We start from the raw sequence: 13,918 nt of genomic DNA, 5'->3' as shown, positions 1-13,918 counted from the left end.
GGATTGAAAAAGATGCAATGAGCAGGAGCTACGCAGCTTCTGGGTATTGGGCATTACCCATTAAGCTGGATCTTCCTAATGGGAATAAGGTGCTCGTAGCTAGCGTGCCGCAACCCCAACTTCAACATCAGATGCAAACTAGAGCATCTTGTCCATTAATTATGATCCACTATGCTTTAATCTCTTATAAATCAATCCTAAGGCTCCCTTAGAAAACCTTGCCAGGTATACAGAGTTAATGCAACGTGGGTATGCTTGTAGGGCACCACATGGCCCAGTGAGTGTGACCAGGCTGTTGAAGCGTACTAGCTGGAGCTCCCAGCAATTTCAATCCCTGTTGCAGTATTTTCTTTGCTGGGTTGACCTTTCCTGCTGGGGTGCTAAAAGTAGCTGCATAACTCTGTGCATAGTAATCGTGTCTATGCTCTATTGAGCATACTGCTGAGGTGCTGACTGAGTCATGGATCACTTGATGTAAGTGTCTGCTCCACTGCAACCCCTTGCAGGATGCGGGACATTCATTTTCCAGTTCATTGTGCCCCAATATTCTTCAGGGTTTTTTTGTACAGTGGTAACCCAGTGACCGAAGTTAAAGCTGGCCCTTTCCAATGGCTGTTAACACCATCCTCTCCTTTGCCGCGTTCTGTCCCTTTTCTCTACAGATATCAGGAAGCGCACCAGTTCTCCTCGTAAAGTGACCTTTGCTTCAGTGACAGAAACCATCCCGTCTGCAAGTTATGAGGGAGATTCTGTGGAGAGCCCATTTCAGAAAACATCAGGTGAAAGCTGAGTGGGGAAAATGCCAACAGGGATTGTATGAAGCCTATGCATAGAGTAGGCGCAGTGACGCAGAAGGATGGGGGTATTTACTATGGAGACATAAGAGTGGGGAGAGACAAAGAAACATTATTTGGAAAAATTTTGATTCAGCATGAGGCCACAAAAAGGACCTGAGAAAGAATGGTTACATGGTGATGGTTTGCCTTGCATGAGCAAAGCGGAGGATGGAAGCTTGATGGGGCTAGATTGAGTTAATGATGGCCTCTGAGTGAGTAGGGTTCACTTTGTTAGGGTTGCCCTTTTTTACCTTTTTGTTATTGTGGGCGCCCTTTCAAAGGCATTTTCATAAATTAATGATCTAACCTCTTAGTGATCTGAACAATGACAGATGTGTAATTTGTAAGGATTCCACCTGTTTATGCAAACCCTAAATATCTTGTTTATTTCAACGGCTGGTTTTTACTTCCATTGCAGGCTGAGGCCTGTATTTTCTTTCTCAACCCCACAAGTTTCTGTTAAGTGGGCAAACCCCTCACTCCTAGCTGAACTGTGCATAGATGCTTGTTTTAGAAACAATGCACTGGCACATGTGTGAGCATGGTGGCATATAACCTATTCAGCCTTTGGCTGTATAGGTTCAGGGTGCCCCACACAGAGGGTCAGCTACTACTCAGAGCTGTTCTGCAGTTAATCAGCCTCCTCCGAAAGAGCCCGCACAGAACCCACACAAGCCCCTACCTCACAGCAGGGCTTAGGGCAACTTGCATAGTGTCACACCATTCAAGACTTCCAGGACACTGGAATTTTTCACTGACCCTGAAGATCAAGGGGACATGGGTGATGACCAGTTCTACGATGACAAAGATGTCCACGCGATTTAGTCGCCAGATCACTCTGACCCACCGGTGGCAGACTCTCCAGCAGACAATTAAATTCAGTATGATGACCAGCTCCTTAAAGTAGTAGAACATGGAGGCTTGGCTTGGAGCCACCACGAGCGGCATGGCTCCATGATGCTCCTGTCGAGCCGTGGCTTCCGAACGGAATACCGCCGGCTCTACTCTCCGTTAACACTCCAAAATAAGCTGACAGAGTGAGCAAAGGACGGAGCGCAAAAGGACCGGAAAGCTAGGCTGGCGATGCTGGAAGCAGTATGAATGGCCCTGTTCAAGGTCCCCTGATGCGGCCTGAGAGAGAGGGAAAATGGCAGCCGCTCCGTCTCAGAGCTCTTAACGCACAGCGGAGAGGAGGAGCTATAATTCCAGGAAAGGCATGGTAGCCTAGCAGTGTCCCAGCAGGCAGCGAGTCAGCTATCTGGGTGGAAACATAGCCGAAGTAAGACAAGGGATCCCAGTGGAGGCTTTGCCGAAGAATGAACTGATTTTCTGAACTCCCTCCTCCCCGGACAAACACGGAAACTAATGCCAGCCACCGGTGGGTCGTAAACCCGGTTCCGACTAGATTACTCCGAAACAAGAGCAGGGAGGGCTGCTGAACTAAATCGGAAGCTTCTTCTGGTCCTGCGGACTCAAAAGGACACCAATGCAACCTCCCGCACCTTGGGACAGAAGCTCCCATGGGATTGTGTCCCTGCGGTGTACCGGTAAAGGAATAGCCTGCCCGGTAGAGGGGGTGTCTTCCCACGGATGTCGGCCACTGAGCCCAGCTGAGAACAGGAGTGTGGAAGATCGAGCGGGGCATCATGAAGAATCCCCAGAAGAAGAGTTCCTCCGAGCCCATAGGCGCGGAGCAACACACTCAACAACACAGTGGACGCCGGCGCGCAGTGGTCTCAAGGGGAGGCGTTGATCAGTAAACATACCGGACTGGCAGTGCAATCACCCTGAGGGACCCTACGACAAAGCACCATAGAGAGCGACCTGGTGAGTGGGGGGAGCAACGTATAAAAAGAAGCAGCCCTGATCCCTGGCAGCAGCTCATACGCCCACCAACCTACTCATAGGGAGGAGTGAATCCCGTAAACCATGAGGTTAAGGCATACCAGTCAAAGCGCAATAAGCCCTGAAGCAGGGAAGAACCCTGACGACCCTCACAGCGACCCCAGACTCATTAGAGCCAACGGGGTAACCCCTTCCATCCCCAAAGACGCAGCGGCCCATCAGAAGAACCCAGGTCAATCTAAAAGGGTGCCTCACTTGTGGCTTACCCCCTGAAACTAAAGTGAGACCAAGCAGCACTGGCCAGCAAACACTGCCGGAAGCAGAACTCTGGTCCGCCAGGCAGTGAGTGTAGTCCAAGGACTGCTGGGGAGGGGTGCACCACTCAAACGGCCACCTGACAATATCTGCAGGGTGGCAGTGTTGAGAGACAACAAATCGCACCCGCCCTGCTGCAAAAGATCTCAATTATCACGCTGAGAAATTGAGACCCAGGACATCCGGTGTTCCGAAAGGGTGACGCTCAGTTTCCTGGGCCTATAGGGGACAAAGCAACTGACACTGGCCATACCAAGAAAACAACGCCACCTAGCACCCATCCCTGCACCCCACAGAACGGAATTATGGCTAAGAGTGGGAAATCAACGAAACAGGTGGACATTGCTACGTTAATGAGCAGCAACAACCCAGAGAAAGTGATGAAGGGTGAACAAGCAGGGGCAAACTCAACTGAGACATAGATCTCTGAAGTCTTGGAATTAGCCCAAACGGGCACAAAAACTGACCTAAAAGACCTATTATCGGCCCTAACTAAGGAAATTCAGAGAGGAACAGATGATTTCCACCGTAGAAAAGAGGGTGTAAGCGGTAGAAAGCAGCACAGCAGACATTGAAAACAACCAATGTGACCAAGCATACGAAGTGGAAAAGGGTCTGGACAGGATGGCAGAATTAGAAGCTAGATGCGAAGCCCTGGGGCAAAACAAGAAGATGACGAAAACCGCTTGAGGAGAAATAACATCCGCCTCCGGGGCATCCCCAGCTCGGTTGCAGACTCGGACCTGGAGAGATACGCAGCAGACCTGTTCAGATTCATATTGACTCTGCCAGAGAACGATCCCAAGACATTCATCCTCGTCTCCTCCAGATGTCCTAGGCAGGATTCACTTTTATAAGGTGAAGGAAGAAATCATGAGAGAAGCCAGATTATCGAAACAGATCCTGTTCAGAGACACTACCATCCTACTATACCAAGATCTGGCAAACTCCACCCTTCAAAAGAGGAAGTCGCTGATGCAGTTTACAGAGTGACTATGGGAGAGGAAGATTCCATACCGTTGGGGCTTCCCGACCTCCTTGAATTTCACCTGGGAAGGAACCCGGAAACAAATTTGCTCTCAAAAAGAAGCCGAGAAATTCCTCGGAACAGGTGCAGAAAGCAGAGAGTCTGAAATGGAAGCCACCTCCCAGGACCTGGTTAAAAAGCAGTCGGCAACTACCTGGACAAGAGTCAACAGGAGACGCAAGATCCGGGGGCCACCTCGGAAGAACACTAATCCAGACTGAGCAGGTGATGAGGTGCCATCTTACTTAAGGTCAGTCGCCACTCCTGGGGTCCCCATCCGGCAACACTTAACAAAATCCCAAGACATTGTTTAACCCGGGAAAGGTGGGGGGGGAGGGGCGGGGCAGCCAATGGAGCAGGATGGGAAACACTGTAATCCTCGAACAAAGATACGAGAACTAAGACGAGAATCTTACTCAGGAAAGAGTGGGGTCGCCCGTCCCTCCCCCGAGATATTGGCAGTTACACAATGTTCTCCTGCTAGACGATACTATCAAGAGGGAAGTAGGAGAAACATTTACTAATTACTTCATTGAAAATACAATGGCAGACGCGACCATAGAGACAGTCTGGGATGCCACGAAGCCGGTAGTAAGGGGATCTCTCATAAGTGCAGAACAGAGCCGGGTCTCTAAAAACCAACCATCTAAACTAGAGACAAAATTAATGGCACTGGATAGAGAGTTAAAAAATCACTGCACCAGGAAATCAGAAAGAGAACTGAAAAAGGCCAAAAATAGCTTTAGAAATGGACTGGGCAAACCGATCGGCTAAATCCCTAGCATGCACAAAGCAATTTGACTACAATAAGAGCAACACAGTGAACCGTATACTGGCATACAAACTGCAGAAAGTACATAAGATTAATAACATAGTCAAGCTCATATGAGAGGACGGCAAACTCAGGTACACCGATAAAGAGAAAATGGAAGCCCTGGTAGCCCATCACAGTGTAATAATTGTAGGACTGCCAACACCAACTAAAAAATCAGATGCAATATCTATGCTCTATTAGAGCCTCCTCAACCAGAATTCAATTAGAATCCCTAGAAGACCCAATCACGGTGGAGGAGATAGTGGAAGCGATAAAATCCTTGAAAAGCTCAGCCCCAGACCCTGATGGACTAACAGCTACATTTTACAAACTCTACTCGTAAATACTAGCCCCACAACTCACCGCCTTGTTAAACTCATTTCTAACAGGTAGTGTTACCAAATCAATGGCAGAATCATTGACAATTCTCGCCCCCAAGCCAGGGAAGAACTCTGAGCAAGCAGCGTCCTATAGACTGATAACGTTGATGAACAACGATGGGAAGATATTCTCTATAAGGTACTGGCATTCAGATTGAGGAAGTTTCTCCCAAACATAATAGCCCGAGACCAGACAGGATTTATCTGCGGGCGGGGAACCCATGACAACATCAGACGAAATATCGACCTCATAGAAAGTGCTGACAGATCCGGGGAAGAATTATTAGTCATCTCATTGGATGCCCACAAAGCATTCGATCTGGTGGACTGGGGATACATCAGACACACACTCGTACATCTAGGATTTGGCCCTAACGTTGTAACGTGGACAACGGCTAACTACAAAAACCTGTGCACACAACTGCGGGTTAACTGCATCAGATCAGATAAAATACATATCACTAGAGGCACACGGCAGGACTGCCTGCTATCACCCCTGGTGTTTGCCCTATCCATTGAGCCTTTCGCAGACGAGATCAGGCAAAACCCAAATCTACTGCGACTCTCAGTGGGGGGACAGGAGTATAAAGCTGTACACAGATGACGTACTCTTAATAGCCTGCCCGGACACATCCCTGGGCCCCCTTTGGGAGGAAATCTAAGCATTCGGTAGGGTCTCATGATTTAGGCTAAACTATGACAAATCATCAGCCTTGGCAATCAACCTCACGAGGAAGCGGAGGGCGGACCTCAGCCTCCTGCTCCCCATTCCATGGGCAGACACCGCGCTGGGGTATCTGGGGGTCCAGATCCCCAAAAACACCAAGCAAATTTACCAAAGTAATTTCCTGCAGCTGTTTGGTGAGTTCCGGACAGATCTGGACTCTGGAGCACTAGAAAAACCAAGAGATTTCCTGCCTGGGAAGAATAGCTGCAGTGAAAATGAACCCGATACCCAGACTGATTTACCAGTGTGCAGCACTCACGATACATATTCCTGAGAAGGAATTATTCTCCCTCCAGAGAAACATACTAAAATTCATATTGGGGGAGGGGAGGGTAGGGGAGGAACCCTGGGTGGCTAAGATGATTATGCTCAGGGGATGGAATTCTGGAGGATTGGGAGTCCCAGATGTGTCTAGATATAGGCGGGCGGCACAGCTATCACGCGCGTTTGCATGGGCCCAGTCCGCAGACCAGCCGTACTGGAAACAGGTGGAGGAAGCATGGTGCACATCACCCCTAGCAGATCTTCCACATATGCCGACCCCGAGATGCCAGACAAACCAAGGCCCCCTCACAGCGATGAAAAATAGTGTTAAATTGGAAACTAGCGGCCCGCAAATGGGAATGTACAGGAACCCTCGGCCCACTTACACCAATCTGGAACAACCCAAATATCTCACCAGTAATTCACCCCCAAAGCTTTGCAACCTGTGGGGAGGGAGGGTAGTCTGCAGATAAGTCTCAGATTTCTTGGAGGGGGTCAGCCCACTGACATTTGAAGAATTCAAAGTAAAATTCAGTATCACAGAGGCAGAGCGGTTCCACTATGCGCAGTTACGACATTGTTATCACAGAGGCTAGTCCGGGAAAAGGGAGCGAGGGACCTGACCGCATTAGAGCTGACTGCAACATCCGCACCACCACGAGGGAAAATCTCGACTCTGTACTGCCTACTAGATAGGTCAGACCCTACCATAAAAGAACAATATATGCTCAGCTGGGAAAGAGACGTGGGACGTACAATAGAAATAGAAGAATGGGGAAGGATCTAGGCCAGACGATACAAAAGCACCCAATGCATTCCAAATATGTAAGAAGGATATAAAGTCTGCTATAGATTCTACATTACACCAGAACAGCTACACAAATGTAATCCGGACATCCCATCAGGCTGCTGGAGGGGTTGTGCAACTGCAGGAATGCTGTTCCACCTGCTGTGGTTCTGTCCAAAAGCAGACATCTACTGGGAGGGGGAGGGGGGGCGTTGGATCAGATTAAATCAATCGCAGGACTATCAATCCCATGTGATCCAGGGATAATACTCTTGGGAGACACAGGCAGGGGACATTCCCACTTACAGGACAGAGAGCGCGCCTGTGCACACACCTCCTAACTGCCTCCGAAATCGCAATGGCTCGGCTATGGAAGAACCCAGAGGGCCCTTCAATTCCAATATGGTGGTTGAAATGTTGGGACATTGTTGACCGGAGAAAAGGACAGCAATTCTCTGTGTGAACCTGGACACTTTCTGAAATACCTGGGCCCCATTTATGGACTACGCAGAGAAATTCCCTGATGCCCACCATTAACCCGCTGCCTTCAATGAGGAACTGATAAGGGGGAAAGGAGAGTGCTACACCCAAAGCCTTAACAAAAGACTGACAGTATAATTCCCCAGGATCAATCCCCGTATAGTGAATCTCCTTTGAACGACTTTGTCTTGTGATTCTGCATGTCCTTTAAAGTACTGATATGATGTCAATGTCAATATAATTGAAATGCCTAATAAAATGTTTTGTTGAAAAAAGCAGAACAACATTTTAAAATGGAAACGCAGGTGGACAAGGACTTTGTTAAAAACATACTGAGTGATTAAAAAGTCTGCTACACAATTCATCCCCCTACTTGTCAATTCAGGGGCACATACAACCTTTGCTAGTTACTCCAAATTTAACACGGGCAGTTAACCCGCTCATTGAGAGTCTTCCGGCTGGCTCCCTCAGACCCACTTTACATCAGGGGACAGTTAAAACCAGACTCCTTAGTGGTTACAACTAAGAGAGCAGGAACACCTCTAGCCTGTTCCGAAGCCCCTCTGGATAAGGAGAGTAAAATGATGTATACTTTTGGAAAGAAGGTAGCCTCTCCGGCAGCTTACCAGGCTTGAATTGCTAATAATACCACCTATTGGCTAGCTACAAGTTTGATAAGTGGGATGAGATGGCCGAGCAAATAGCTTCCATATCAGAGCCCCTGAAGATGCCAGTAACACTTTCCATTGCTAAGGGTAAATAAATTGCCAACTGCATTCTCAAAAACAACCTAGATGCAGCCGACAATGCAGCGAGGATAATAGCAGAGGGCACGTTCATCAAATGTCACGTGTGGCTGCGTAGTCTGGCTTCAAGCTAGAGATTCTGTCTGCCCTACTGAATATGCCCATAGAGCCTAACGTTTTGTTCGGCATGGAGGTGGAAGATGCTCTAAAGAGTGCTAAAGAAGAGTACGATAACCCTGAAATCATTAGGGCAACTTACCAATAAACTGTCTGGTCAAAGGGGGAAACCATTTTGCTGCTTTAGAGGGCAAAACGCACAACGAGCATCAGGTTATAACCAGGGTCAAGGCTCATCACAGGGTCAGTCCTCGCACCAAGGCTTTCAAAGAGGCCAAAGAAGGTCTTGCAGCAGGGGTAGATCCTTCAGGAGCCGGCTCAACACCCCCCAAACAATGACCACCCGCTACAGGTTCCCTCCCATGCCACTCCAGTAGGAGGGCGCATTTCATACTTTACCCACGTATGGGAGGGAATCACCTCCGACAAGTGAGTACGTTCAACCGTGGGGGGCGGTTATTGTATAGAGCTGCTACAGCAACCCACCAACCATCCACTAAGGCAAAGGAACACATCCAAGGAAGAACAGCGTATCCTGCTGGAAGAGGTGACAGCGCTGCTCTTAAAGGATGCCGTAGAAGTTGTCCCGGCGAACCAGGTAAACTAGGGTATCTCTTCAATGTACTTCCTTGTGCCAAAAAAAGATCTCACAATGCGCCCTGTCTTAGATCTGCACCCTGCAAACACCTGTGTCACGCCACAGAAATTCTGCATAACAATGGTACTGGAAGTAATCCCACTGCTAAAGTGGGGGGATTGGGGGGTGAAATGCATGGCATACTTGGATTTGAAAGATGCATACTTTCATACTTCAATGTTCCCAGCGCACAGAAGATTCTTGTGTTTCAAAATTGCAAACCATTACTACCAATTCAAGGCGCTGCCCTTCGGCATAGCATCTGCTCCAAGTGTATTCACCAAGCTACTGCCAGTGGTGGAGGCGCACCTACTCAGGGAGTCAACTCCGGTGTACCCTTACCTGGACGACTGGCTGATGACGGGAGAATCCCCAAATTTGCTAGCAAAACACCCAAAGAATGATCAATCTACTTTTTTTCAATTGTTTCTCAATCAATGAGAAAAATTGAAGCCTTGTGCCAAACAAGACCAAACAGTTCCTAAGAGATGTCATAATAACGGAAGAGGGTCTACTCTTTCCGTCAAAAGACAGTACAAAACATATTGCTGCAGATACCTCAGTATCTAGCCGGTTGCCAGATAACCGTACGCAAGGCAGCGCGCCTGCTCGGGATGATGGCATCATGTATTTATCTCGTCCCGCACGCAGGATTGCGCATGCACCCAAAGCAAGAGTGGTTGGCAAAACAGTGGTCTCAGGGAAACAGTCAGTGGGACGATCTAGTGGTCATTTTGCCAACCCTAGTACAAGCTCTACGCAGGTGGACAAAGGAGAACCTGTTGAAGGCCAAGTACAAGCGGTCGTCACAACAGACGCATCGCTTACCGGGTCGGGGGGGGGGGAGCAATTACCTTCATCTCACAGCGCATGGTCTGTGGACTTAAATCACAGCCCAGAATCACATCAACCTTGTTGAACTTTTGGCAGTGCTCAAGACATTACAATCCTTTCAAGCACACCTGACAAATCAAACAGTACAAATACTCACAGACAGCACCACTGCTATGTTTTACATTAACAAGCCGGGGGAGGGGGGGCACACATTTGTTAAGTCTGTCTGAGCTAGCACAACAAATATGTAAGTGGGCTCTCAAGCGTGGCATGTTCCGAACATCACAACATGTACCAGGGGTACTCAATTCTCTAGTGGACTCACTAAGCAGAGATCCTCTACCGGAAGAACATGAGTGGCAACTCGACAAAGCTATGGTAGACTACATTTTCACACTATGGGGTTACCCCCAGTTAGACTTGACCGCAACAAGAGAAAACAAACAATGCTCAGACTTCGCCTCCAGATTTCCCCAACACGACTCCAAGGGGAACGCCCTGTGGATGAACTGGTCGTGAAGATTCACAAGGAACAAGTGACTTTAATCCTAGTTGCTTTTATGTGGGCGAGACAACCCTGGTATCCACATCTGCGCAAACTGGCGATGTGCAACCTGATCAAACTCCTGTGCCCATTATACATGCTCAGACAACACGGAGGGCGGGGTGGGGGACAGCATTACACCTACAACCTCAGTCTATGAACTTGGCAGCTTGGCTCCTGAAGTCATAGTTTGGTCACCTAAATATACCTCAAAGGTGCATGGAAATCGTAAACCAAGCACTAGACACTGTTATTTTAACAAGTGGAAGAGATTTGTAATTTGGTGCCAGTCAAAATAAAATAAACCCAATAGAATATACTCCATTACACATTCTTCATTGCATGCTTCACTTTCTAGACTCGGGGCTAGTATTTAACTCCAAGTTTACCTAGTGGCTCTATCCGTATAAACCACTTCTCAAATTAAGGTGTCCTGGTGGAAAATCCCAGTCTTTAAGGCATTCATGGAGGAATTAAAGACTCCACCTTCCTTTTTCAAACCCGCCGCCAGCGTGGGACCTAAATGTAGTACTTGCAAAGCTCACGGGAGCACCCTTTGAGCCTATGCATAAATCCAGCCTTAAACACCTCACGGAATAGACTGCTTTTCTGGTGGCTATGACCTCAGAGTCTGTGAACTGCAAGCTTTGTCAGTGCAAAACCCTTTCTTTGTTATCCACAAGACAAGTTGGTATTAAGAACGCATGCTAGGTTTTCAAGTTCATTTCAAAGTTCATGTCAATCAGGCCATCGGACTACCAGCTTTCTTTCAAAATCCATCAAGTTCAGCTGAGAAGAAACTTGTCTCGGGAGGATAGCTCTGGAGCAACATGCTCGCCTTGGAAGCAAGACGACACGGAGCAACAGAAGTTCGATCCCTGGGTCCACGCTTAGAAACCTCTGGGTATTAAGCGCGTTATAAATAATTTATCATATCATACACTAGATGTAAGGAGGGGCAGTCCTGGACTATGTAAATAAGACCAGACTGCTAAGGAAAACAGACCAACTGTTTGTCTCCATAGCTCCAGGTAGGGAAGGAGACTGTGTTTCCAAAAACGCCATCGCCAGATGGATAGTCTGGTGCATACAGCTCTGCTACTCTCTGTCAAATAACACACCAAAAGCTCACTCCACCAGGAGTACAGGAGCTACCTTGGCTTTTATCGCGAATGTCCCCTGGATGCCATTTGCAAAGCAGATACATGAGCTCTATCCACACCTTTACTCAGCACTACTGAATTGACACTCACTTTAAAGCAGATTCCCAGGTGGGACAAGTGGTTCTAAAACATCTATTTGCCGCTGTACCTTCTCACAACCCACCACCTTCTCCAAACACTGCTCGCTAATCTATGCATAGCATGTGACCTAAGCAGATACCACAAGCCTCAGAAGGGATACATTTCATAGCGTAATCGTATTTCTGATGCTTGTATCTGCTTGGATTCACATGCACCCACCCTTCCTCCCCTTAGAGTAGAAGGTGCAGAGATGGTTTCTGGGCTTATCTAATACATAATCTGCTTTACAACATCTGTACTCACGCTACACTTCATGCAACCTCATGTCAGAAACAATCGGAGGGACCTCGACGCGTGAAGCACCATGGGTACAGTAGACATCACACTAGGGATAGAATTACTGCCACGCCCTGTCGACGTCCCTTTCTGAGTTTTGAAAACAACTGTAATATTCTGCATCTTCCACTAGATGTTGGCCTATGCCTAGCATGTGAATCTATGCTGATTCAAGCATCGGAAATACGATTACGGTAAGTAATGTATCACAGTACCTATGCCCGTTTAAAAAAAAAATCATATCTTTTTTTTTTTTTTTATCCGGGCACAAGTACTGTCCCATCTTAAAATAGGACATGTTTCACTTTGATATGCTCAGTTTATCTAGTATTATAGGAAAAGAAATATTCAATTTTAACCCTTTGTACAATCCACTGAGGGTTCCTTCCTCCTTCACAATTTAACACAGGTATTGATTGCCTGACAAACAATCTGACTTAAGAAGCAGATGGGGGGGGGAAATAGAAAGCATTCCTCTTCATGCAAGACACAGCAATGCAAGATTTCTTTCAACAGCAAGCAATTGTTTCACTGCACCTTCAAAGTGACAGGCAGCCTCTAATGTAACACACCACGTTTGAATGCCAATGCATTGAACAATGCTTTCTCTTTGCGAAACCCTTCTCTTTTTCAATACACCGAATGCCAGCCCATGCTAAAACTGTTAGTGTTCAACAAGTTTACAAATAAAGTACTTTGGAGACAACTGTGTTCTTTAAATATTATAAAATTACAATTCACTAAAACGTGTTGGAATTCACTATTAAACGTTTTTCTTTTCTTGCTTCACCATGTTGCTATCGCCACTCTGCTAACAGCCTTAAAGGCCTCTGGATACCTCTGCTTTGGATAATGACCCTATCCCCAACGTATTGCCCTTTGCTTCTTCTTGAGGCAGACCCTTTTTCCACATGAATTGCCCCTTCCTCAGTCTTAAGGCTATAATATTGTGGTTCAGAATAATCCGTGTTTATATAGTGCTTTCTTGATTTAACCATCTACATTCGAAGCATTGTAATTAGCAGCTATTCTCACTTTTCTATTAGTTAGAGCCATCTCTGATGCACATGTACCCTGATATGGGGGTCACGATGCAACTGCTCCACTGCTGCTTGCACGCCTTTGCGTTCTTTCCCCATTTCACCCCTTGTTTCTTTCCCTCCCTGTGTCCTGCTTTTCATCGTTTGTTTCTTACCGCATGACCCATGTGCTGCTTTTGTTCTCAGTTTCCACTGCTGACCAAATAAGTCTATGCTTAATATAAGTATTATTGAGCCACATGGTATCGCTTGCACTGCGTTATTAGTAGTATGTGACAAAAAGAGGACCCCATGTCTAGGCCTGCATCCTTTGCATTTGTTGTTGGTCTTTTGATATTTGAATCTTTTCATGTTCCTGACACTTTCAGGAAGGCTGCATTGCTTAAGAAAGCTGTAGAGGTTCTACATGTAGCAAGCAAGCCCCAGGTTGCTTCTGAAATAGCTGTGGAAAACCACTCCTTTTCATTATTGAGCCCAGCCTGACCTACCCCTCGTTTCAGACTCCTCCCTACCAGTTTTGAGGTTTACTCCTCTGTAGTTTGCCTGGCAGAAAGAGCATGGAAAATTGTAGTGCAGAATAGGACCAGCATTGAAAGGGAAGAGGGCTCCACCTGTTGATACATCTGCTTCATTCTGTCCTGAAGCAAATAACTCCTCACTCCAGGTAATGAAAAGGAACACAAAGTTATAAGCATGTATTCTGCACCTGTTACCACCATAGGGGTTACAATGCAGAGGTTTATCCAGAAAGTAACCCATTGTGCACCCGCCTGGGGTATCCAGACCATAGTCTGTGGCGGTGATGGAAAGGGGTGGGGGCCTGGAGGAGGAGGGAAAACAACACTAGTTAAAACAAACATCAGATGCTGAGGAGAATCTAGGAGATGTGGGAAGGGGGGGTGTAGTGTTTGATTGGATGCATCAACACTCCTCACATCCTGCTCA

General features: G+C 47.2%; 1 protein-coding gene across 6 annotated transcripts in view; it reads left to right on the top strand.

Moving 5' to 3' along the window:
- The window catches only part of LOC138582468 (anillin-like), a 717,297-nt gene that overhangs the window by 154,349 nt on the left and 549,030 nt on the right, over positions 1 to 13,918 (top strand). For 3 of the 6 annotated variants that reach the window (XM_069653796.1, XM_069653803.1, XM_069653784.1), the window contains exon 9: positions 663 to 779. The exons of the other annotated variants lie outside the window; for them this stretch is intronic. In XM_069653796.1, the coding sequence (XP_069509897.1) occupies positions 663 to 779 (117 nt within the window). The remainder of the gene's footprint in view (positions 1 to 662; positions 780 to 13,918) is intronic. 6 annotated transcript variants of the gene reach the window in all.

This window comes from Ambystoma mexicanum, chromosome 1p (genome assembly GCF_040938575.1).
Source record: "Ambystoma mexicanum isolate Mex_15411 chromosome 1p, UKY_AmexF1_1, whole genome shotgun sequence".
Classification (NCBI taxonomy): domain Eukaryota; kingdom Metazoa; phylum Chordata; class Amphibia; order Caudata; family Ambystomatidae; genus Ambystoma; species Ambystoma mexicanum.
Note: the sequence above shows the minus strand (reverse complement) of the source record. Positions and strands in the feature narration are given on the sequence as shown.